General features: G+C 38.7%; 1 protein-coding gene across 1 annotated transcript in view; it reads left to right on the top strand.

Annotated features, from left to right (window-relative positions):
- Positions 1–12,748: 12,748 nt before the first annotated feature.
- snx27a (sorting nexin 27a) overlaps positions 12,749–27,371 on the top strand; it is a 30,338-nt gene continuing 15,715 nt past the window's right edge. The window contains exons 1-7 of the mRNA XM_046844015.1: positions 12,749–13,176; positions 21,016–21,247; positions 23,418–23,610; positions 23,720–23,784; positions 23,923–24,027; positions 25,511–25,589; positions 26,485–26,648. Of these exons, the coding sequence (XP_046699971.1) occupies positions 12,881–13,176; positions 21,016–21,247; positions 23,418–23,610; positions 23,720–23,784; positions 23,923–24,027; positions 25,511–25,589; positions 26,485–26,648 (1,134 nt within the window). The 5' untranslated portion in view covers positions 12,749–12,880. The remainder of the gene's footprint in view (positions 13,177–21,015; positions 21,248–23,417; positions 23,611–23,719; positions 23,785–23,922; positions 24,028–25,510; positions 25,590–26,484; positions 26,649–27,371) is intronic.

Here is a 27,371-nt window from a genome sequence, read left to right as displayed (position 1 = left end):
AAAGCATCAATTCAAGTTCAATATCTTGCAGATAACAGCAGCACACATACTCGCACATACATTCATGTGAGACTGAAATTAGCAAAGACAGTCTTAATGCATCAGTAACTACACAGTTACTGCCTTTAAATAAAGCAACATGCAACAAAATATCACTAGATCTCTGTCTGTCCTTGACTTAAACACAGGCTCTACTCTTCTGCACAATGAAAACCCAAAAATCCCACAACAGGAATTTGGCTGTTTGGTTTTACAGTATTTTGCTGTTTATTTCTTGATTTTATGGTAAACTACAGGCAGCAGGGTTGCCAGTAATCTACTGTTTTTTCTTTTACAGTTTGTTTTTGTAAATTAAATGCATGGTACACTGTAAAAAAAATAGCTGTTAAAAATGGCCACATTCTGACAGTAACATGCTGTTTTTTCATTAAAACAGTAAAATACCCTATAAAACAATGCATTCTGATCTGTTGTTTAAAAAAAGTATAAACAGAATACAGTATACTGTGAACTAACAGTGTTCAGAGTGGACACTCAGAGACTGTGTCTGAAATCACACCCTACACCCTCATTCACTACATTAGTTTACTAGTATAGACAATGTGACAGAGGGATTGAAAACAAATGAGTGAATTCAGACACTGATGAAAACCTGGTGTTTACAAGGTTAATCACTGAAGGAAAAAACAAAAAACAAAACTACAACTGACAGTTACAGCCTTAAATGTATTCATCTGATTTAAAACTAAAGATGATTAAAAAAATTTTTTTGAAAATGTTTCGTTTGTTCGTCCACCATTTTGGAGATTAGTGGTTGGGCTTGTGACCCTGGACTCTTTAACATTAGAAAAGTCAAGAAAATGTATAATCAACAGCTTTTGGTTAACTATAGATTGTGATATCATCATCATCATCATCATCATCATCATTTCAGGCCCTTATTTACTGATATCAATCTGTGTTTAATGTTTGATTTTATAGGACTTTTGAAAATTATGAGAAATAGTTTCAAAAACATTTTATGTGTAAAACCCTTAGAGCTAGAGCTATTTTCAATTAAATTAAATTTATTTTTCATTTTAAAGTGCTTTTAACAATTGACATACTCTCAAAACAGCATTACACAGATAATGTGGTAATAAAGAATGAATAAGAATGTTCTTTTTAAGTGTAAGTTTGTCCCTAATGAGCGAGCGGATGGCAACTGTGGCAAAGAAAAACTCCCTGAGATGGAATAAGGAAGAAACCTTGAGAGGAACCAGACTAAAGAGGGAAATGCAAACTGTAGTCCTGAGTCAGTTGAGCCAGTGTAATGACTTGACATTAAGTACAGTCCAAATTTATCATCAAAGCTCCTGTGTTACGCTGTAATTTTATGGATCCCAAGGGCTTTTGATGTGAAACCGTAGACTCACTGTGGCAGCATAACTAGAAGGGAGAACCAGAAGGTAACACAGACATGAGGGATCTCTGGGATAAGAAACGACCCACTACACCACAGTCAACAAACCTGTGAGAACGTGAGAGAGTGAGAGGACGACAGCATACAAATATTCCAGTTCACTCAACACTCTTTTTCCATGTTCCTTCCAGATCTGCTCCTTTACCTAAGAAAAAAAGCTTGACTAAATAAATGTTTTCAGTCTCGACTTGAACACTAAGACTGTTTCTGAGTCCCGAACACATGCAGCTAGAAGTAAACTTTCCGATTACGTAGCATCTCTGGATGGTGTTTCTGTTTCAGCATGTACGGCTGTCAAAGACCTTGGTGTGATTATTGACCCGAGTCTTTCCTTTGAGTCTCACGTGAATAACATCACCAGAATCGCCTTCTTTCACCTTAGAAATATTGCTAAGATTAGAAATATGATGTCGTTACAGGATGCAGAAAAACTGGTTCATGCTTTTGTTACTTCTAGATTAGACTACTGTAACGCTTTACTGTCTGGGTGTGCGAGTAAGTGCATCAATAAGCTTCAGTTAGTCCAGAATGCAGCAGCAAGGGTCCTCACTAGATCTAGGAAATACGACCACATCACCCCTGTTTTAATCAGTCTACACTGGCTCCCAATCAAATCTCGCATTGATTATAAAATATTACTACTGACGTATAAAGCACTTAACGGTCTCGCACCACAGTATCTGAGTGAACTTCTGTACCAGTATGATCCTCCACGCCTACTTAGATCAAAAGGTGCTGGCTATCTGTTGGTTCCTCAAATAATGAAGACTACAGCAGGGGGCAGATCTTTCTCTTATAAAGCCCCACAGTTATGGAACAGCCTTCCAATCAGTGTTCGGGACTCAGACACAGTCTCAGTGTTCAAGTCGAGGTTGAAAACGTATTTATTTAGTCAAGCCTTTTATCAGTAGATTTCTCTTAGGTAAAGGCACAGATCTGGAGGGAACATGGATATAGAGTGTTTGGTGAACTGGTATATTTGTATGCTGTCGTCCCCTCACATTCACACGTTCACTCAGGTTTGTTGACGGTGGTGTGGTGGGTCGTCTCTTATCCCAGAGATCCCTCATGTCTGTGTTACCTTCTGGTTCTCCCTTTTAGTTATGCTGCCATAGCGAGTCTTGCGGAGTCCAAACTGCACAGTGACATTAACTTTCGTACACCAATAGTTACACTTAATAATCCATATCCTTCTCTTCCCGTCACCCTCTCTCTCTCTCTCTCTCTCTCTCTCTCTCTCTTTCGGTCGAGTTAAACATGCTCCTGAGGCTCCAGTGACCAGTGTTCCTGCCCCTCTCCTCCTTGGATCTTCACACTTCTGTGCAGCTCGGGACGGTCTCTTAATTCGGAGTAGAACGGGTGCTTTGAGGACGGATTGGACTGTAGTTGGTGTCGGCGGTCTGCTGCACTGACTCGGGAGTGCAGTTTGCTTCTGATCATCATCACTGTACCCCACAACATTGTATATCTGCTTCAAATGGACATTTGGTGCAACCCAGATGAGGATGGGTTCCCTCTTGAGTCTGGTTCCTCTCAAGGTTTCTTCCTTATGCCATCTCGGGGAGTTTTTCCTTGCCACAGTTGCTCATCAGGGACAAACATACTTACAAAGAACATATTTATGTTTAATCACCACATTATCTGTGTAAAGCTGCTTTGAGACAATGTTCATTGTTAAAAGCGCTATACAAATAAAAATGAATTGAATTGAATTGAATTTGACGGCTGCTCCCTGCAGGGCTTTATAAGAGAAAGATCTCCCCCTGCTGTAGTCCTGATTATTTGAGGTACCCACAAATTGCGTGCACCTTTTGATCCAAGTAGGCGTGGGGGATAAAATGGTACAGAAGTTCACCCAGATACTGTGGCGTGAGACCGTTAAGTGCTTTATATGTCGGTAGTAGCATTTTATAATTAATGAGACATTTAATTGGGAGCTGGTGCTGAAATTTACAACTGTGTATCATCAATGGAAACTAATACCATGTTTATGTATAATTTCATATACAAAAAGAAAAGCAGTGGGTCTAAGACAGATCCTTGCGGAACACCAAACTTTACCTCAGACATTGTGGCGAACTCCCCATTTACATCAACTAACTGATGGCTATCAGTCAAATAGGACCTAAGCCAGGAGAGAGCTGTTCCCTATATTCCAACAACATTTTCTAGTTTAGCAAGAAGAATATTATAATCATGGTGTCAAAAGCTACACTAAGGTCAAGCAAAACAACTAAGGAGACAAAACCCTGATCAGACGCCAATAACAGGTAATTTATCACTTTAACTAGCACCGTGTATGTGCTATGATGAGGCCTAAATCCTGACTGATACATTTCAAATATTGTATTATGAGGAAGTTGGTATTGTATGAGGAAGTCAGGTGTGTCAGAGAAGTATGTGAGGGTGGTGCAGGACATGTATGAGGACAGTGTGACAGCAGTGAAGTGTGCAGTAGGAACGACAGACTGGTTCAAGGTGAAGGTTGGATTGCATCAAGGATCGGCCCAGAGCCCTTTCCTGTTTGCAGTGGTGATGGACAGGTTGACAGACGAGGTCAGACAGGAGTCTCCACGGACTATGATGTTTGCGGATGATATTGTGATTTGTGGTGAGAGTAGTGAGCAGGTTGAGAAGAGCCTGGAGAGGTGGAGGTACATGTTGGAGGGAAGGGGAATGAAAGTCAGTAGGAGTAAGACAGAGTACATGTGTGTGAATGAGAGGGAGGGCAGTGGAGGGGTGCGGTTGCAGGGAGAAGAGGTGGAGAAGGTGGAGGAGTTCAGGTACCTGGGGTCAACAGTGCAATGTAATGAAGAGTGTGTTAGAGAAGTGAAGAAAAGAGTGCAGGCAGGGTGGAGTGGGTGGAGAAGAGTGACAGGAGTGATTTGTGATAGTAGGGTATCTGCAAGAATGAAAGGGAAAGTTTATAGGACTGTGGTGAGACCTGCGATGTTGTATGGATTAGAGACAGTGTCATTGAGTAGGAGGTGGAGCTGGAGGTAGCAGAGCTGAAGATATTAAGGTTTTTGTTGGGAGTGACGAGGATGGACAAGATCAGAAATGAGTTTATTAGAGGGCCAGCGCATGTAGGACGTTTTGGAGACAAGGTGAGGGAGGCGAGATTGAGATGGTTTGGACATGTGCAGAGGAGGGACATGAGTTATATTGGTAGAAGAATGCTAAGGATGGAGCCACCAGGAAGGAGGAAAAGAGGAAGGCCATGAAGGAGGATGTGGTGAGGGAAGACATGCAGGGAGTTGGTGTGAAAGAGGCAGATGTAGAGGACAGGGGGGTATGGAGACGGATGATCTGCTGTGGCGACCCCTAATGGGAGCAGCTGAAAGAAGAAGAAGTATTCCTAAGTAGGTATGAGCATAACTGCTGTGTTATGACCTTTTCTAGAATCTTGGGGATAAAGGGACATTTTGACATTGGCCTATATAATTAGCTTCTGTGTGAAAAACTATTTAAGATAACCTATGCTTTTTAAAAAAAAAACCTAAGATCAAATCAAATCAAATTTTTATTCGTCACATACACATACATACAGAGTACGACATGCAGCTTTATAAGCTTTATACGACTGACCGGCATGAGGGAATAGGGTGGGGGAAGAAATAAAACAAGGGAGAAAAAAAAGGCAGAGAAATAAAACCAATAAACTATCTAAAATATAAAATATATAAAGATAAAGATATATATATATATATATATATATATATATATATATATATATATATATATATATATATTTACCTATATATATAGTGTGCTTTATGCATGGTGTATGTAGGACTATTACACAGTTAATTGCTGCAGTATAAATGGTGTAATTTAAGTGTATTAATAATATATCACACTTTTGATGAGATTAAATATTAAGTGAGATCAGAGAATTAGACCAGCTAATAATAAGTGTGACATCACACACACAACCAACCTCATCTGACCCTGGTTTCTTTTGGATTCTTTTGCTATAAAAGTTGTTTAATAAACACAGCTATTCTGTTTATTTATACCTGCTGCTGCTATAATTTCCCCTACAGGATCAATAAAGTATATTTAAGTCTAAGCCTCAATCTAATCACAGCAAACAACAAAAAACTAATTTTAAAAAGAATTAAGAGCCACACTACATTAAACAGTGATCACCACCATGGTGACTTCAAATGAAAGCACCTGAAATCTCAATTAGAGCTTTTGTACACATATAACAGAAATAAAGTCACACTGGTTAGTAATAAGTAAAACTGGTATGTGGGGTTTTTTCTTTTTAGTTGATTTTATCTATGGCTTTGGTTTTAAGTTGTGTTTCTCTGCTCTTGTTTCTCTTTCCTTCAGTGATTCTGCTTGTTCACAGGTGTTCATCACTAACAATCAATCATCATTTAATTAGTCACTTCCTGATCTCATTAACTTCATCACTGCTTCAGTGTTACTTCACCACTCTTTAGTGTGAGAATTTGCTGTGGGATTAAAGGGGTTAAATGTGTGAAATGGGAAAAAAAAACACACACACTAAAATGTATTTTAACAGTAAAAATTTAATTTATGGAAGCAAACTGAAAAACTGTAGATATTGCAAAAAAAACAAGTACTTGTGTGTTTCATGGGTACCATTGTGCAGGAGAGTAGAGCCTGTGTTTAAGTTGAGGATTGACACTGTGCTATTGATATTATGCTGAATGTAGTTTTATATAAAGGCAGTAACTGTGTAGTTATCGATGCAGTGAGACTCTCTTTGCTAGCTTTTATAGCACATGAATGGATGCTGCTGTTATCTGTAAGTGATTTTGCTTGAATTGATGCTTTTAAGATTCTGCATAGTTCATTAAGTTTTTCTTTGTGTGCTCCAATAAAATAGATTCTCAATACTTGTTTACTCAAATTATTTAAACATTATAAATATTAGTTTATAAACAAATGGCAGTTGGTAAATTTAAAGTTCTAAAGTAAATTCTTTATCTTATGTGATGCACATTAATGTAATTTGCACTACCATGCACGCTCACACTTTATGTACATTACTGATCTGTCATATACTCTGTATATTTTGTCCTATTTAATACACGTATTGACTCGTTTTGTTTCGTATATTCGGTTTTGTCTTGTGTAGCCCAAGCTTAATGTATAGTGTTATTTATGTCTCTACATTTGAGCGTCACCAACAGCTGGAACCAAATTCCTTGTGTGTCAACACACTTGGCCAATAAACCTGATTTTGATTAACCTTTTTTTTACTGTTAATTTACAGGACAGTTTTTTACAGTGTGTGTTCTGTGGGTTACTATTGTGCAGAGGAGTAGAACCTGTGTTAAGTCAAGGACGGATAGAGAAATATTGGTATTATGCTGTATGTTGCATATATTTAATTTCATACAGAAAATGCAGATTTTGCAGTAATTCAGTGTCTCTGTATGTGCACTTAAGTAAAATACATTCTCAGTATTAATGTGTTCACATTACATTAGTGTAAATGTAACAAAATGTGACAGTGTAATTTTATTTCTGTCGTATGTGTACAAAAGCTTTAATAGAGATTTCAGGTGTTGTACTTTCATATGAAGTCCCCGTAATGGTGATCAGTGTTTGCTGTCGTTTGGCTCTTGAACCTTGACGTTTTAAAATTTGTTTTTCTTTGGTTGTTATAATTAGTTGTGTTTATTAAGCAAAGTTTTTATAGCAAGAAAAGCCCCCCAAAAAACAGGGTCAATTGTGGTTGCTTTTGTGTGTAATGTAAAATCCATAATTCAGTGATCTTGTTCAATATGTATTATCTTTTTAAGTGTGAAATATTACTAATACACTTAAATTACACCACTGATACTACAGCAATGAACTGTGAAATAATCCCACACACACCATGCACAAATAAAAGCTTTGCGCTATGGCAGAAATAAAACACACATTATGACATCAACAATCAGTGTATGAGTCTCAACAAGAAAAATGGAAAAACAAAACCAGATCAACTCTGAATATCACAAAAAAAGTCTACTGAAAAGTCACAGCAAACCAAACAATACCAATATAGTAGGAGCATTTAGCTGAATAAGTGACTCATGCTGCAATGCATGCTGGGAATTTTATACTACTCTAGCACCCAGCATGCATTGCAGTTTTGATAATAGTTGCCATTGTTGCCATAAACCCCATCCTTGGTCTTCCTCTTTTCCTCCTTCCTGGCAGCTCCATCCTCAGCATTCTCCTACTGATATACCCCATGTCCCTCCTCTGCACATGTCCAAACCATCTCAATCACGCCTCCCTCACCGTGTCTCCAAAATGTCCTACATGTGCGGTTCCTAATAAACTCATTTCTAATCCTGTCCATCGTCGTCACTCCCAACGAAAACCTCAACATCTTCAGCTCTGCTACTTCCTGCTCCACCTCCGGTCTTTTACTCAATGCCACTGTCTCTAAACCAAACAACATCTCAGGTCTCACCACAGTCCTATAAACTTTCCCTTTCACTCTCACAGATACTCTTCTATCACAAATCACTCCTGCTATCACTCTCCTCCACTCACTCCACCCTGCCTGCACTCTTTTCTTCACTTCTCTAACACACTTTCCATCATTTTGCACCTTCTCCACCTCTTCTCCCTGCAACCGCACCACTCCACTGCCCTCCCTCTCATTCGCACATGTACTCTGTCTTACTTCTACTGACTTTCATTCCCCTTCTCTCCAGCGCATACCTCCACCCCTCCAGGCTTTTCTCAACCTGCTCACTACTCTTACCACAAATCACAATATAATCCGCAAACATCATAGTACAGGGAGACTCCTGTCTGACCTCGTTCGTCAACCTGTCCATCACCACTGCAAACAGAGAAGGGCTTAGAGCCGACCCTTGATGCAGTCCAACCTCCACCTTGAACCTGTCTTTCCTACTGCACACTTCACTGCTGTCACACTGTCTTTATACATGTTTTTACAGCAATTTTAGAGCAGTTAAATTGAAGTCACTGTAATGGTAATCAGTGTTTGCTGTAGTTGGGCTAAAAACAATTAGTTGTGTTTGTTAAGCATAGTGTTAACAGCAAGAAGCGAGCGAGCGAGCGAGCGAGACTGTCTGTCTGACTGACTGACTGTTTGGTGCATTAAATGCTTTAAAAAATCTAAAAGTTTTTTAGGGAGTTATATTACTATTAACATAAATCTAATCCAAAACTTTTCAATCTCTCCTGACTTCTTCTTATCATTAGAAATGTGCTTTTGGAGTTGTTTAATCATCCTGTTTTAATTTCCTCTAAGGGTGTAACTGTATGTCAGTTGTAGTTTTGTTTCTTGTTCTTTTCTTCAGTGATTCTCCTTGTAAACAGCAGGTGTTCATCAGTTTCAATTCCCTCATTTGTTTTCATTCACTCTGTTAAGTGGATTATACTAGTAAACGAATGTAGGGAATAGTGAATGAGGGTGTAGGGTGTGATTTCAGACACAGCATCTGAATGTTGACTGCTGTTGATTCACTGTATACTGTTTATACTTTCTCAAAAACAACTACATTATTTTGGATGCATTGATTTATAGGGGATTTTACTGTTTAAATAAAAAAGGAGCATTTTACTGTCAGAATGTGGCCGTTTATTTTTACAGCAATGTTTCACAGTTTGCCTTTGTGTCCTGGTACGGTTTCAAATTACATTCTGATGTACCTTCTGATGTGAAGGTACATTTGTATCACTAGGGGTGCATACATGTTCTTTTAGAGGTACATACAAGAAGGTACAAAAATGTCCCAACGTTCAGCAGTATATTGCTGTACCCTGTTAGATAGAGATGGGCAGTATTTATAATACATGTATTTCAAATATAAAATAGTAATTTGTCTTTTTTATTTGATAGGGTTAATCAAGAGGATTGATCGCTGGAGAGAAGGGGAATGAAAGTCAGTAGGAGTAAGACAGGGTACATGTGTGTGAATAAGAGGGAGGGCAGTGGAGGGGTGCGGTTGCAGGGAGAAGAGGTGGAGAAGGTGGAGGAGTTCAGGTACCTGGGGTCAACAGTGCAAAGTAATGGAGAGTGTGTTAGAGAAGTGAAGAAAAGAGTGCAGGCAGGGTGGAGTGGGTGGAGAAGAGTGACAGCAGGAGTGATTTGTGATAGAAGAGTATCTGTGGGAGTGAAAGGGAAAGTTTATAGGACTGTGGTGAGACCTGAGATGTTGTATGGATTAGAGACAGTGGCATTGAGTAAAAGACAGAAGGTTGAGCTGGAGGTAGCAGAGCTGAAGATGTTGAGATTTTCGTTGGGAGTGACGACGATGGACAGGATTAGACATGAGTTTATTAGAGAGACCATGTAGGATGTTTTGGAGACAAGGGAGGCGAGATTGAGATGGTTTGGACATGTGCAGAGGAGGGACTTGGGGTATATCAGTAGGAGAATTCTGAGGATGGAGCCACCAGAAAGGAGGAAAAGAGGAAGACCAAGGAGGAGGTTTATGGATGTGGTGAGGGAAGACATGCAGGAAGTTGGGTTGAAAGAGGCAGATGTAGAGGACAGGGGGTTGCTGAATTATTACATTATTACATGACTCGACCAGAGAAAAGCTGTTGCTATCTAGCAAACATTTTTCACTTTTCAACTGAGTCAATATAATGGTGAAGGAACAGAACAAAATGGGAATTGATGGAAGATTTGCAAAGAAATACCATGCTCCCTTGTTAAAGGATTTTTTTTTTTTAATACAAAAATACAGTCGATTATTTCATGTGCCACGATGTGGCTGCTGCATTTTGTAGTTTATTTTACTACACTTAAAGTTAAGGTCTTCGCTATTTTAATGTAAAATACATTTTGATGTTTCTTTGCCCAACCCTGCTGCTGAGGTAAAGCTGAAGCAACAAAGCATGTGTACTCTTTTAGGTACATTCCTGTTCCTGTAATGTGTATTAATGAATAAATCACCACTGGTTCACTAGGTTGCAGATGTAGGATACCATCAGGTGAATTTATATTCTAATTTAATGTTGTTTCTCCAGGACCATGGTGCAGGTACATCACAACACAGAATAAATACACACAACAGTAATTTCACAGAGCATGTGCTGTAAACTGGAACGTATTTGTTGTGTAGGAGCAAATGGATCAGGGCTCCAAAAATGTGAAAACTGTGAAAGGTTTCAGCAGCATTGCACTATGGGTGCTGCAATAGGGGATTATTTTTTCCAAGCTCATATTGGCCATACAGTATATCGCAATACACCTTAGAGAAGCAAAGTTGATGTGTGAGTAAGTAGATGTGAACACTCTGTGACTGCATAGTAAACAAATGTAATGAACCAATATTTAAGTCAGATAGCACTGTTTATGGTACATACAAGCAGCACTTTCAGAATCTATGATCAGATTGAATTAGTTTGGACGGATGGAAATGAGTGAGTGTAAACATACCCAGTCTTGTAGATGTTAATGTGGATTACAGTCGCCATGAACAGTTCTTGCATTCAAGTGTCCATCAGTGAAAAGTTCATCTGAACGATAATGGAACTGTAATGAATGGACATTCGGTGCCACCCAAATGAGGATGTGTTTCCTTTTGAGTCTGATTCCTCTCAATGTTTATTCCTCATACCATCTGAGGGAGTCTTTTCCTTGACATTGTCACCACTGTCTCACTCAATATGGATAAATGTATAGGGATTCATTTATTACAATAAAATGTTAATTCATAATTTTTAGTCAAGCTGCTTTGTGACTATGTACATTATTAAAAGTGCTATACAATTATTGATTCAAACTGAATTGACTTGTATTGATTGAAATTGAATTGTATGAAATTGTTGAGTAAAAGACAGAAGGTGGAGCAGGAAGTAGCAGAGCTGAAGATGTTGAGGTTTTCGTTGGGAATGACGACGATGGACGGGATTTGAAATGAGTTTATTAGAGGGACAGTGCATGTAGGACGTTTTGGGGACAACGTGAGAGAGGTGCAATTGAGATGGTTTGGACTAGGGATGCACCGAATATTCGGCCACCGAAAATACCAAAAAGACTTTGATCACCGAAAAAACACGGCCGAAACAGTTTGTTGTGATGACGCAAACAGAAACCGCAGCCTGCACGTGCATGTCTAAAACAACATGTGTGCGGTGTGGACGTATTTCAGTATATCTGAGAAAGACCCACGGATAGCGATTTGCAAAACATGTAATGCCGAATTTCATCTGCAAAGACTTTCTCCACGTCGGGTTTAATTTATCACCTGAAATCCAAACATCCGATCGCTATGCTGAAAATCAGAGAAACGCGGCACAGAAAAGCAGAACTCCTCCGAGCATGCGCACTCCGTCTGTGGTGGACGTTTTTGAAAAGGCAGGAAGTTTCCCAGTGATAGTGTTGTATTGTTGTATCTTTAAGCAGTTGCACTTGTTCTGAATGCACTTTGTTTTTATGAAAGAACATATTTAATTGTACAACCTTTCAGCAGGCCAGAGGGCCTGTACATTATTATTTAATGTACACATGAGTGCATTTAAGTTAAACATTTAAGACTAAATTTTAATTTATTTTATCCTGTGCATTGTTGCAATGTGCTATAAATAAATATTTTAATAATTTTTAATTAATTAATTCTTTGAAACTTTAATATTAATTTATGCAATTGAAATGCCTTGATTTTAGTAAGTTTAGTACACAGTCATAGACATAAATGCAATGGTAATAATAATTGGCATAATTTCTTTCGGTGTTTCGGTTTTTTCGGTTTTCGGCCTTGCTTTCCTCCTTTTTCGGTTTCGGCCAAGAATTTTTATTTCGGTGCATCCCTAGTTTGGACGTGTGCAGAGGAGGGACATGGGGTATATCAGTAGGAGAATGCTGAGGATGGAGCCACCAGAAAGGAGGAAAAGTGGAAGACCATGGAGGAGGTTTATGGATGTGGTGAGGGAAGACATGCAGGTGGTTGGTTTGAAAGAGGCAGATGTAGAGGACGGGAGGGAGGGTATGGAGACGTATGACCCGCTGTGGCGCCCCCTAATGGGAGAAGCCGGAAGAAGGAGAAGGAGAAGGAGAATTGTATGGAATTGTATTGAACTGAACTAAATTGCATTTAAATCTAATTGATTTGAAGTAATTTGAATTGAATTGTATACTATTTTAATTGAATCAAACTTTTTGAATTGTATGATTCAAATTCAAATTGTATTTAACTGAATAGAATTTGATAGAAAATCCAGTGAACTCATGAAACAGTGAGAATGCTGTAGTATTTGTTTCTTCTGCAGTAAAATGATCATTTCGGTGTCACTTGCTGATCTCGTGATTTGATGAGCGCTGAGTTTCCGAGTAGGATTTTCCAGTTAGTTTATTTTTTCATTCCGAGTCGGAAGTCGAATGCAGAGCTATAGCTCGGGCCGTGCGGCGGGCGCGTTCACGCTCACGCTCCAGTCACGGCGGCGCGCCGGTTGAACATGGCGGACGTGGAAGAAGACGCGGCTCACGGCGCCGCTCAGTGCCCGGTGACGGTCACCGCGACGTCTCGACACGGCTCCGTTGTTCACACGGTAACGACGGGACCCCGCATCGTTCGGATTATCAAGTCGGAGTCGGGCTACGGGTTTAACGTCCGCGGGCAGGTTAGCGAAGGCGGCCAGCTGCGCAGCATTAACGGCGAGCTGTACGCTCCTCTGCAGCACGTCAGCGCCGTGTTACCCGGGGGGGCGGCGGACCGAGCCGGGATATGTAAAGGAGACCGAATCCTGGAGGTGTACGTGCCTTTTCATTCAGTTTATTATCGTATTTCACTTCATTCTAGCGCTTTGAGTCTGGTCTCTGCAAACACCCGAGCTGACACTCATTTCTGTCTAAATAACATTCAGCTGCTCTCATTAACACTCACCATGTCTGAGTTCAACCACAAACCCAGAGCTTCAGCTTCACCTGCTCAGGCAAGAGGAGAAACACCAGCTCTCAAAATAGGGTTCAATCCTGGGTGGTGGAGGTTCTTCTGCTCTCAAATATTATATTCATTGCAAAGCTCTGATCTTCTGTAGGAAAATAAAGGAAAACTTTGATCACAATCTAAAATAAAAAAACTAAAACTTCAGTGATCTCTCTGTCCAGTCTCTGGACTTCAGGAGCGATCGAATGCTTTGACATTTCCTGTTTTATCCAGCAGCTTTAATTCAACATTGCAGGTTCACCAGAGCTTATATTACTGTCCAGATACTTTTGGACATGAATGTTTTTTTTTAAATAAGTCTTGCATTACATTTTACTCAATTCTGAAAGTGCTGATCAAGGGTTAAAAAACTGTTTTTTGTGGTACATCTGTATTTCATTTCATTTCTACATCCTTTTTCTGTATTTTTCTGCCGTCGGTTGGCCGTTTTGATATTCAGTCTTTGAAACCTATAAACTTTTAAGCTGAGGTTTGGGAATATTTCCCCTTTTTGATATTCATATCCTCTTTCACATACATATATGTAAAACAGACTTCTGCTTCAGTCGATCTCGAATGTACGAGCAAAAAAGCGAAAGCTGAATTAAACTAAAAGTCAGCACCGTATGTGAAACTGTTGTTCTTTCCCTTTAGCTCGATGAGGCAGTTTACTAGATAAGAGTTGAATCCTGTAATATCGAGACGCCGCTCCCTCACTGCTGTGGGTTTTTAGGATACATTTTGTCATTGGCTTGAAAGCAATAGAAGTTTTATAATAGATGTTTCATAACGACTTTATTGATGACTCTGAACAGCTCTGTTTTCCCCCAATAAGCTGTGATTTCATTCTGTATGTTGACCTATTTCCTTGTGAAACAGGAAGTCAGGGTGACGTCGTGTTGGATTGTTGATTTACACAACAGGCGACAGGGTTCGATTTGAGATATGGCGCATCGATGAATCTCAGTAAATCTCTCCCAGATTTAGCTCAATGTGGAAAACAGTGCAGAGACCAATGAGAGCTCTTTACTGAACCTCAGTGGTGGAGAAGCGCTGATAGAATCACATTTTCATCTTTTAGTTCCGGCATTTAAGAACCCACCAAAGAGCCTGTCAGAGCCATGATCTTGTACAAACTTCACCTTTTTAGTAACTATACTTTAAATATTTATTTCCTCAAACAAGCAACGGTTAGTGTGTGAGAGGGAACTGGCAGCTAAAATACACAAAAAGTTATGTTTATTGCAGACAAGCTTTCAAGTTATTACTGTAGAGCACAACCTGCCTCCAGGTCTGGGACATGTTCACAGTTCTAGAGAGCATTTGATTGGACGATCACAGTTATAAGTTTGAATAGTTGGCATCAAATATTTTTCAATTGTTTATCTCCCAGAAGTGTTGCATCAATACAGATAAACAAAAGTACTAATAAAAGTAGATTCTTCATGTAAAATTGTTGTGGCTATAAACAGAGAACCAAAGTCGGCAAAAGTACACTCATCCTTCACTTGGGTAGAAGTACAGATACTTATATTTTAGAAGAATTTGGTTAAAGTTTTTAACTTTTACTCAAGTTAAAGTAAAGAAGTTTGGGCTCTGACATGTACTTAAGTAAAAAGTAGTCATTATTACTAGCAGTTTTAGTGTCACACTGGAAACTGTACCTCACATCATATTAATATAAGAATTTTTAATTTTGTTCTCTAATGAATGTGTCCAGGCTGAAAATCCACCATATAGAACACAAGCAGAGAAAAGATGATGGTGATCAGGAATGTGTCTGTTCCCAGTCATGTTTGCATCACTGACTCCCTCTGTCTCATCCACGTTAACCCCAGACTTCTTGTTGCCTTGTTTCCTGCTTGTTGTTAGCTTTGTAAACTAGCCTACGTCTGTGATGATACACCAGTGGAAGGAACACAGAGCGTAGTGAGAAGTATTTGTACTTCGTTACTTCTCACCTCTGCAAAGAACACAAATTGTCTTAATGCACACCTCTGAGGCTTCACACCACCTGCTATAAGGGCTCTAGTCATGATTCGATTCAATTTATGACATTGGATTTACAATTTTTATTCGATTCTCAGAACATTGTGAACAGAACTTTGAAAAAAAAAGTTATGACTGAAATGTATAAACACTTCTTGAAAAAAATTTGCAGATTTAAAAGATGATGGACGTGTAGCTGAAATGGAGCTCCTGGGTCAGCTATAACACCCGATTTCAGTGACTTTGGTGTCATTTAATACTACTGCAGAGAATTATGTGGTGATATTATCCTTGTTGGTTGTTGTATTATTGGACAAGTGCACAAGTGTTTTAGCTAACTGATTTAGCTTGTTTGCAATTTGCAATAGAACATTTTTACATATTCTATTGGTAAAATCTTGCGCTATTGACTTGCCCATGATTATGCGTATGAAATCACTTTCCCAATCCGAATAAATCAGTTCTTTTGGTGGTTCTGTTTAATGAAGTTGCAGTTTACTGTGTGCAATTTGCTGACTTGTCTGCAGCCATGTGACGCTAAATGATGCTTGCGTGTTTCTGCACATGCATAGTCACCGTAGTTTACTGTTTTTTTGCAGTATGTGCATTTTATTTGATTCTAGTTTATTTTTTGCTGTCATTTCCCCAGCATAGTCACATTCAGTCTGCAAGCTAACAGGAAGTGAGGACAACATTCAGGAAACAGGACATGACAAGAAACAACTGAAACAGCACTTGCTGTTCTAAATTAGTTTTTTATTAGATCTGTTAGATTGGTAGGCTGCATCTTTTAAGGCTTAGAATACGATGTTATTTCTTTTTTCTGTCACCTCTGAACGCTGAACTCAGAAAACATGCCGGACCAAATGATGTAACTCACTCAGCACGAGACTGTGAAGTGAACCTGACATACCTATAACCTTAAGTCTTTGCTGTGCTCTCTGAGAGACCTGAACAGATTCAGCATTAGCCTGTGTATTGACATTTTGAGGCTATAATATTTATTACTGTAGTATACTGAATATTCATGCCATGTCGGTTGTAAAGGTGTACTGTGATGTTGCGATTGGTTGCATTAGATTGAGTCACATTTACATTGGAAGTGAAAATCAGGATGAAGCTACAAACCCCCAAAAAGTTACGTCTCTTACAGTTGAGGAAATCGTTTGCTTTGCTTTTCAAAGTCGGAGGATGTAAATCTGAAGTTACTAATTAACTTTAGCAAAATGCAGCATTATTATCTGGAAACCTTCTGAACTGGTCCTGATTGCAGGAAGAGGCAGTTGTTGATGTTAATGTTGAGGAGGGACCATCCCGTCTCCTCCTTTCCTGTGACTGTAGGACTCCTTTAGTCAGTTTGTCGGTTACAGAAACGTCCCTGATACACTGCATACTATTATTAGAACGCCTGACATTTATCGTTCGTAAACTCCAGTCGTGTAGTATCGGTGCTGCAGAACTTGAAGAAGCGAAGATGTTAATGCTGCAGAAGAAAAATAATGTGTGTAGAATATCATATATACATTTCAGTATCTGTTTGTCCACATAGTTGTGCTTGTCAGGAAGTTGGGGTCAGAGCACAGGGTCAGCCATGATGTGGTGCCACTGGAGCACACAGTGTAAAGCAGCTCGGTGGTGCTGGGGCTTGGATCTTCAACTTACTGATTAGTAATACAGCAATTCTTTTGAAGGAGTTTCTCATGTTTCTTGTTTTATCCTGTTCCTGAACAAGGGAACAAAAGAGGAGTCTGGGGGAGAGTAAAGCTTAGCTCAAGGGGAAGATCTTTTTTTTTTTTTATTGTGTAAAATGTAACGTGAGCTTCTTTCATTACTGCCTATAGTTTTATTGAAATAGTCTAGTAATGCTCAACTTCCTTTTATGGCCTGTGTGTGTGTGTGTGTGTGTGTGTGTGTGTGTGTGTGTGTGTGTGTGGCGCATGGTTGTCTTGTGTAATAATAATAGTCGTAGACTCTGTATATGATTGGTTTACTATATCCTGCTTTATTTTGAGTTTTTTCATATAATTATCCGGTTTAGTTTTACTTACTGATCAGATGCAAGGAAATAAAGTTAAACTAATGATACCAGTTGCTTTTTTGCCACCTCGTATTTCAGTTTAGCAGCTCAAGGGTGAGAAATGTCAGCCCTGAATACACAGCCTGCTTGTTAAACCTCCTGCTGTTCAGTTGATTCGTGTTCTTATTGTGATTGCACTGCACCCTACTTTGTTTCGAGAAGAAAGACTTCCTGTAGTAACAGTGTGGGTGTCTTGATCTGCAGGCAAACGGGCTGTTTGTGTTCTATATGCACCAAGGCAAATAACCAGGACTAAGCAGCTAAACACACCAGAGTTTGATAAAGATGGACAGAACGCGAACTTTTCTCTCAGATGCTGTTGGCTTGAAGGTGCAGAAACGTCGACTTCCTTTCGCTGAACGAAGTTTCATCTCCTTTGAGAACACACTTACTGCTCAGTTTCGGTATCCACTCTCATCTCACTTTCACTGTTGCTCTGTTTTCTGTATCGATGCTATGAATTAGTGATGGTGGAAAGTGGACAAAGTGACCAACTTTGCACCGGGTGGGTGCCAAAGTGTAGCTACGTCTCCAAGATCCAGAGAAATGGGATCCACCTAAGCTTTGTGTCATAAATTTACAAATTTATAAGTGGATATTTTCTTAAAGCAGCTTCACATAGATAAATACTTTTAATATATTAATACTCTTTATACTATAAATTAGAAATGTATAAATCCCTATAATTTTATCCTTAATGAGCAAACCAGTGGTGACTGGCAAGAAACTCTATGAGATGGTAAAACTTCATTTGAAATATGTTTAAAGTATCAGTGTTTAAAATGATTTTTTAATTAATATTTTGCATCAATTTATTGCTCAGGTTTAAAGGTCAGTCTTTTCAGGGTTTTCCTCTTTGTACATAAATACATCATCACAGAAATATTGCCAAGTTTTTGTCATTTCACCTTTATTAGGGAAAATAAACTTTTGGCTGTATTTCTGTGATCTGCTCTTTTGATGACCAACTTTAATCACTTGAAATGTAGCTCAGGGATATCCAATATCTCTGCATCATCATTAAGAGGTTTCTACACTTGATCTTGAGTCACTTACACTTTGATTGGAATACATTGTCATATTCAGTAGATTTGACATCAATTGGAAACACACACGTCAGTATAAACTCAACAGCTCAAAATGTAGATCAGGGCAAAAACCAAGCCATGAGTTCAACGTGACTTCCTGAAGAGCTCAGAAACAGGGTTATGCTCGGGCACAGATTCGAGGAAGGTGGCAAAACATTCTGGGAAAATGTTCCGAAGAACACAGTGGTGTCCATAATCCTTGAATAGAAGAATTGTGATACAACCAGGACTCTAACTAGAACTGACATTCAGAGATCATGTATTGAGATAACTTGAGAACATGGAAGTTACCACGTAATTGTATTTATTTTTTCAAGAAAAGAAACATCTGAAATTGCCAAACACTTCTTTCATGTTTCCTGCACAAAGAAGAAGCTTCATTCAGTCCACTCTGCCAGAATAAAGCTTTGAAAACCTGCAATGATCAAAAAAACTTGCAGATATTCAACAATCAGCAAATGATCTCTGGAGTTCAACCATGTGGTTCTTGTTTACATTTCTTACGAAAGCCCTTCTCCCCTGCTTGGTTTGGTGTCCAGCTCTAGTAAAAGACTTGGTGGTTCCAAACATCCATTTAAGTGTTATGGAGGACACTTTGGTTTTGGGAACCTTAAAGCAGAAATATTTTTGTAGCCTTCTTTAGATCTCAGTCTTGGCACAATCCTGTCCCTGATCTCTCCAGGCAGTTCATTTGACCTCATTTCGTGGTTTTTGCTCTGATCATTTTCACCTGTTAGTCCTTAACTAGACAAATGTGTGTCTTTTCAAATCATGTCCAGTCAATTGAATTTGCCGCAGGTGGACACCGATGTGAAGAATCCTCTCCAAGATTCAGAAAAAATAGGATCCACCACATTTCCACGTATAAGAGAAAATGCACTGGATATTTATGTCGGTGTCATATTTCATTTTTATTTGTGTTTTATTTGGTAGCAAAAAAAGATCATCACAAATCTGTTTGGTCATTATGGGAGAGTAGATATGAAAAAAGAATATAAACATTTTAGCATTGTGCTGCTAGAAAACAAAATGTGAAAAATGAAGAGGTATGTTTTAATATTCTATAAATATAATGATAAATTGTCATGAAATACTTTTTTTGTGATATTATTGTGATATCATGATGTACACTGCCTGATTTAAATAAACAAATAGGTAAGAATTTCCATTGGAAAATTAGTTCAGTGACTAATATGATTTAACTGCAGCAAGTTATTTGACCTGATCTGATGCCCATTTTTTTTTTTTTCAAACAAAGGAGAAAAACTAAAGAAACTACCAAATGTGGTTTAAAAACTGTCCAACGCATTATTAAAATCTGGAGTACCATCATCTTCAAGGAAGAAATTTGATCAGGGGAAAAAAAAAAAACTTGATCTTGATTGGAGATAATTTAAACTTTCAGCAAAATCAGATTGTGTAACAATAGTAGAACTGTGATTAGTTGATAAATTTTCAATTACAATAGAAGTTGAGGGATTGGGAATAAACTGATGTGTGGTCTTAAGAAAGCCACTCGTCAGTAAAGCTAATAAAAAAGGCTTTATTTTGCTAAGGATTTAAAAAAAATTTGACTCTGGAGCAATGGAAAAAAGGTCATGTGGTCTGAGGAGTCTAGATTTACCCTGTTCCAGAGTGATGAGTGTATCAGGGAAGAAGAAATGCGAAAGTACAGGTTTGTGGGGCAGTGTTATGATCTGGGGTTGCTTTACTTGGTGACATCAACATTGTGTCCACAAAGTGAGGTTAGTTTCATGGATTTTTTTGCTAAATGATGGTTTAAATTAAAGAGTGGGTCAGGGAACCCACAGGGGACGTCACTTTCACACATGGATTGGCTTCCATACCTGCATCTTACACTGCATCTTACACTGCGTCTGTCTGGCCAAAAAAAAATCTTTAGACCACCAACTGCTTTGATTATGGCACCCTTTCACCATGGCATCACTTTTAGGAGCTTATGAAATGTCACCACATTAATTTTCTTCCTGACTTGCAGTAATTTCTTGCCAAAGTCTTGCAGTAACAATGGGAGCCCATTGGCCAGGCAGTGTATAATTCTGTAAATCTTTTGTTTTTAATTACATTTAATAGTTGAGATTTTAAATTGCAGTTTTATAAAGCCGCCCTGTATGTTTGAATTCATTACAACTAGTAAGTTTGAATGTGTATTGTTATATTTCTGCGCTGTTATATTTCTGCCATTGCAACTTTTGAAATCCAGATGCTTATTGTGGATCATAGGAATGTCCTGAGGTAATATGATATAATTTTTTTGTCCTTTTGCCCACAGAAGCCATTCACATGTTGTGTTTTAAATATACGTTTCAGAGTGATGAATCTGCAAAAAATAAACGATATATGAATTTGTGAACGCCTGCACAATCAGATTTTACGTTGCAGAAGTGCACCAACTAAAAACACGGCCTTATTTAAGATTGAATTTTAATACACAACACCACCACCCCCCTCCCCTGTCTGAGCTGTTCTTTCTCCTTGGTCTGTTTGTAGGAATGGCGTGAGTGTGGAAGGAGCGACACATAAGCAGGTGGTGGATCTGATTCGAACCGGAGAGAAAGAGCTGGTGCTCGCTGTTCTGTCTGTGCCACCACAGGAAGTAGATGGTCTCGACTCTGGAGAAGACAGCTCAGCTAATCCGAATTATGACTACGGTGACAAGCAGGCTGTGCCCATCTCCATCCCCACCTACAAGCATGTGGAGCAGCATGGAGAAAGATTTGTTGTAAGATCCACAATGCAATAATTACATCACGAAATCTATTGTGCTTTGTTTATTTGTTTGTTGTCACCCGAGGTTTCTTTTAGTTAGTGAGGACCACAACATGTAATTTAGGCCCTGATAAATAAAATCATAGCACTGATGGAGGGTGTACTTGCTTGTTGCCATGATTGTATATAGTTTAAAGTACTGTTCGGTTTTTAAGCCTGAAACCTGTAATCTTTTGCTTCTTTTTTGCAATATAATGTAGATCAGGATCAAATGCAACAGTCAGTAAACATAGTTGGATCAAGGCACAGCAGCCTCCTCGCCACACATGAAAAAAATCACCTCTAAAATTTGCTGCGTGAACAGAACATATAAAATCCCAGAAATTCCTTTCCGAACTTCAGAATAACTAAATTTACAAAACAAGTTGTGTTAAATGAATGTATTATTATGAATTGATATACATCCTGTTAAAGTTTTTTACGATTTATGTTTATATGTAACAAACCCAGTCATTAATTAAAAAAATCCTTCTTTCGCATGAATTAAACACACTTGGCATCTGGACATTTGTTCCTGCAAACATTCAGCAGAAATGCTTTGCCGTGTCATGCCTCTTGTAAAACTCCCCAAAAGATGTTCTTCACTATTTGGAGATTTCTTTCTGACCTCTAGGATTCATGTGCGTTGACTGTTTCCAGTCTACTGTTTGCTCTCCAAATAGCACTTACAATGAGCTTTGGCTCATTGTCTTGAAGTCGGTTCAAATGAGCTGCAGTCCAGACAGAATTGCATGGTTTTGTAGTATGGAATGGTAGCCATGTTGGTTCAGTTTTCCTTTCACCCGGAATAAGCCTCCAGCATTCCCTACTTGAAAACAACCCCAAACCATTAAGCTTCCACCTGCATGTTGCAGTGTGAGGGTGAGGCAGTCCGCTAACTTCATCTCTCCTGCTCTCAGAGCCAAAAATGTGAAACTTTCTTCCAGACATTCACTGTCCAATTCTTGTGTGTTTTGCTTTTGAGTTTATTGCATAGAAACAAAGCTGCATGTTTTAAAAACCAATCAATCTATTCACAGGCTTTTATATAGTAATATAGTCCATATTCTATTATTATAATAGAATTATTATAGTGTTTTATTTATATATATATATATATATATATATATATATATATATATATATATATATATATATATATATATATATATATATATATATATAGACTATAATAGCATAAAGTATATATTTTATTATATAACATTGTGATATATACCGATCAGGCATAGCATTAAAACATTATGAGCAGTGAAGTGAATAACACTGATTATCTCTTTATTATGGGACCTGTTAGTGAGTAGGATGAAATAGGCAGCAAGTGAACATTTTGTACTCAAATTTGACTTGTTAGAAGAAGAAAAAATGGACGAGCGTAGGGATTTGAGCAAATTTGACAAGCGCCAAGTTGTGCTGTCTAGACGACTGGGTCAGAGCATCTCCAAAACTGCAGTTCTCGTAGGTGTTCTCGGTCTGCGCTAAAATTACGCCTGGTTTAATGTTGTATTTATTTGAAAACCCAACCCAAAGATATTCATGGAAAATGAAGTTTTTTAGCAAGCAGTCTTTTAATACATTTCTCTTACGATTTGCCTTTGAATTAAAAAGTAACACACATTCAGCTGGAAGCGTGTTTAAGCAGTGTTTTTTCTATTACTATGATTTCTATGGGGATATTCTAAAGGAAATCTAAGGGGGGTTTCCTGGACTGAACCATTTGATGTCTTCGTTCACTCATTCATTTTTCGTTGAAATTAGACTTACAACTTACAACACTTACAACTTATAGAGTTGCAGAGGGTCATGGTGTGCATTAGCTCACTCCCCCCAGTGCTGGAGGCATCTCTGCTAGCATGCTAACTAACTAAACAATGTGGTGAATAAAGCGTTCACAGTAAGTGTATTTTTATTGTATGATGTGTTATTGTGTCTTTTAGCTAGTTGAATGAAGTCAGTGGATTGTCTCCCTCCTCACTTTCAGCTGACTTTTCTGATATGTAATATTTGACCCTATGTGGCCAAAACCTGAGCCAAAAAAATCTCTATCACACACACTCACTCACTCACACACTCACACTCACTCTTCTCTCTCTCTCTCTCTCTCTCTCTCTCTTATCCACACTCAGGTATATAATGTGTATATATCTGGCAGACAGTTGTGCTCAAAGCGCTACCGGGAATTTTCCATCCTGCACCAGAACCTGAAGAGAGAGTTTGCCTCTTACTCGTTTCCCAAACTTCCAGGAAAATGGCCTTTCTCTCTCTCTGACCAGCAGCTGGATGCTCGTCGGAGAGGCCTGGAGGAATACTTGGAGAAAGGTGAGAGATACGCTAACAGGAAAAACTTATAGATGTTTCTGATAAAACTAATGCCATGTTATAACATTTGATCTCTGACTTTTGCATCTGCCTTGATTTCTGTCTTTAGTGTGTTCAGTAAAGGTGATTGGAGAAAGCGACATTATGCAAGAGTTCCTCTCTGAGTCAGACGAGGTGTGTGTGTGTGTGTGTGTGTGTGTGTGTGTGTGTGTGTGTGTGAATGTGTTGAAATCCTGGATCCTTTTCTAAGGTTATTTACTGAAAGCCGTGTGTGTGTGTGTGTGTGTGTGTGTGTGTGTGTGTGTGTTTCAGAACTATAATGGTGTAACTGATGTGGAGCTGCGAATAGCACTGCCAGATAAAACCACGATTTCGGTTCGAGTGCGCAAAAACGGCACGACTGAGCAGGTCTACCAGGTAACTGTGAAAATGCAGGCCCATAAGTATTTGGACAGCAACACTAGGCCTCAGAATGCAAAAGATTTGCACTTAAGTATTAAAAATAATCTACATATTTATTAGGGATGCACCGAAATGAAAATTCTTGGCCGAAACCGAAAAAGAGGAAAGCAAGGCCGAAAACCGAAACATCGAAAGAAATAATGCCAATTATTATTAATTATTATTTTTTCAATTGCATAAATTAATATTAAAGTTTCAAAGAATAAATCAATTACAAATTATGAAAATATTTATTTATAGCACATTGCAACAATGCACAGGATGAAATAAAATTCAAACAATGTCTGTGGTGAAACTGATTGCTGAAATATCTGCAGTTATATGTTTATGAACGTGAGTTGCAACAACATTAAACAGCTCAGGTAAACACACCTCTGAAAAATGTCGTCTGCTCGGTATGGCATAACGGGCTCAATGTGCTCGATCAGCCTGCGAAACCTCACATCTTCTACGACAGAGAATGGCTGATCATCTAAGGCAATGAATTCCATAATCTTTTTGTATAATGACCTTTGCCTTGACACCATCACTGGGAAACTTCCTGCCTTTTCAAAAACGTCCGCCACAGACGGAGTGCGCATGCTCGGAGGGGTTTTGCTTTTCTGTGCCGCGTTCCTCTCATATTCAGCATAGGGATTGGGATGTTTGGATTTCAGCTGATAAATTAAACCCGACGTGCAGACGCACCTCCGCTTGAAATTTCGGCATTACATGTTTTGCAAATCGCTATCCGTGGGTCTTTCTCAGATATACTGAAATACGTCCACACATGTTGCTGCAGGCACGGTTTCTGTTTGCGTCATCACAACAAACTGTTTCGGCCGTGTTGTTTCGGTAATCAAAGTCTTTCGGCCGAAAACCGAAAATGCACTTTTGGTATCTCAGTGGTATCTTAGTGGTATCTTAGTGGTATCTCAGTGGTATCTCAGTCACTCAACGCAAGGCCAGCGGTTCAAGCCCTGGTATCGCCAAGCTGCCACTTTTGGGGGCCTTAAGCAAAGGCCTTTAACCGTGCTGTAGGTGCTGTAACATGGCTAACATGGTCCAAATACTTAAGGACTTGTCTGTATGTTCAAATCAGCTCATTAAAAATAAATTCTTTCTAGAATGTTCAGTCAAGAGCACAGCAATGCCTGTCTTATTTTTAGCACTGTCCTTTACTTTCCAGCGTTCGCAGAGTTTTCTGCAGGCTACCGTTTTGTCTGGTTCACAGAACAGATTCTCAAGGTGCAGGGATTCGAACCAGAGGAAATGGGCTTAACTCTGTGTTTCATTTAAAAATGTCAGATAACCTGTCACTCTCTGATCAATGTCACTGATGCCTTGTTTATATATATATATATATATATATATATATATATATATATATATATATATATATATATATATATATATATATATATATATATATATATATATATATATATATATATATAAGGCCCTAGTGATGAAGGTTGGCATGGACAGCATCATGGCTAATTACTTTACGCTTTTTGAAGTGATCAACCATTCCTTTGGTGAGCAGGAGAATAGTTTTTGATATCAACCCCCACCCTTTAAATAAATAAATAAAAGAAAGAAAGAAAGAAATGGAATACTAGAATAATAGAATATATGGATTTAATTAACACCTTTTGTTACTCAATTGCAAGGGAAATCAATATGACCAGATTTGGCTGCCAGAGTTGTAGCATTGTCGGAGTGCCGTGCCACTAAATATCCACACTGACTTTTAGTTCACCTTCACATCAGCCGTGTGTGTGTGTGTGTGTGTGTGTGTGTGTGTGTGTGTGTGTGTGTGTGTGTGTGTGTGTGTGTGTGTGTGTGTGTGCATCAACTTTTGTGTTAGATGAATGTGATGATTCATAATCAAAATGAACTAAGAACTAAGATAAGAACTGGTGGTAGCTCAGTGGTTAAGGCATTGGGCTTTGGATCAGAAGATCACAGGTTCAAATCCCACCACCACCAAGCTGCCACTGCTGGGCCCTTGAGCAAAGCCCTAAAACCCTCCCCTGCTCAGTTGTAAGTCGCTCTGGATAAGGGCGTCTGCCAAATGCCGCAAATGTAAATGTAACCAGCTTTCTGCCTAAACTCATGCAATTCTGGGACATGACTCCCACTTAGACACCACACGATCCACCCAAGGCCTCCACTCTTCTTCTGTCTGGCTGAGGGATGTGGTCCCATCGGACATCAGACTATTAAACATGCAGTTAATGTAAAAGTAGCATAAGAGAATATGAAATTCAATGGGCAATAATTGCTGTTAAACTGTTAGTGACACAAAGCAAAGTTAAAGCATTTCTTTCTTTCTTTTAAAGTAATACAAAAAAGTTGTTCTTCTGTTGCTCTAGATTAATCACACAGTTGATATCCTCTTATCACTCCCTCTGTTTGGTGGTCTTTCAGTTCGTAAGTTGGCCCCTAATGAGTTCCCCCACAAGCTGTATGTACAGAATTACACGTCTGCAGTTCCAGGGACCTGTTTGTCTCTGCGCAAGTGGCTCTTCAGTTTAGAGGAGCAAGAGCTTCTTCAGGAGAATCCTCTAGCTCTGCATTACTGCTTCCACCAGGTCAGTTTCTGATCATATTACTTCATATCACATTCGAGGTTGGGTTTGAGATGAAAAGATTAATATAACACAACAGATTAGAATTGCAGCTTTACCCATGAAGGCTGCGTTTGTATAAAAAAAAATCTAATTCAACAGTTTGGTAAAAGGTTGAGCAATAAAGGATGCAACAGTTTGGTGATATTAGTGGGTCGTCTGCGTGATGCAGTTACAAGCGAATTCTAAGTTATGTCCTTTAATTTGCTTTATATCTGTTCAAATAGAGCAAAAACACTGAAATTGTTGCCCTTGATATTCCAATACTTTTGGTGGAAATTGCATGAATCTGGAATGACTGTAACACCTACAGTTGTGTAGGTGTTTTATAGTACATTTAAGTGCCTGCACAGCACCTCTACAATGATGGAACTGTAATGATTGGACATTCGGTGCTATCTAGACGAGGATGGGTTCCCTTTTAAGTCTGGTTCCTCTCAAGGTTTCTTCGTCATACAATCTCACTTTTTCCTTGCCACAGTGGCCACTGGCTCGCTCATTAGGGATAAATGTAAAATCATAAGTTATAAAATTCTATATAAACGTATAAAATGTTTCAGCTTTATTCCAAAATAGATTCAATTCATTATTTTCCTCAAAATTCTACAAACAATACCCCATAATGACAATGTGAAAGAAACGTGTTTAATGTCTTTATTTGCTTTATGTTTAAAGCAAATTTATTAC

This window comes from Silurus meridionalis, chromosome 29 (genome assembly GCF_014805685.1).
Source record: "Silurus meridionalis isolate SWU-2019-XX chromosome 29, ASM1480568v1, whole genome shotgun sequence".
NCBI lineage: Eukaryota > Metazoa > Chordata > Actinopteri > Siluriformes > Siluridae > Silurus > Silurus meridionalis.
This window is presented reverse-complemented; position numbering and strand designations above follow the sequence as displayed.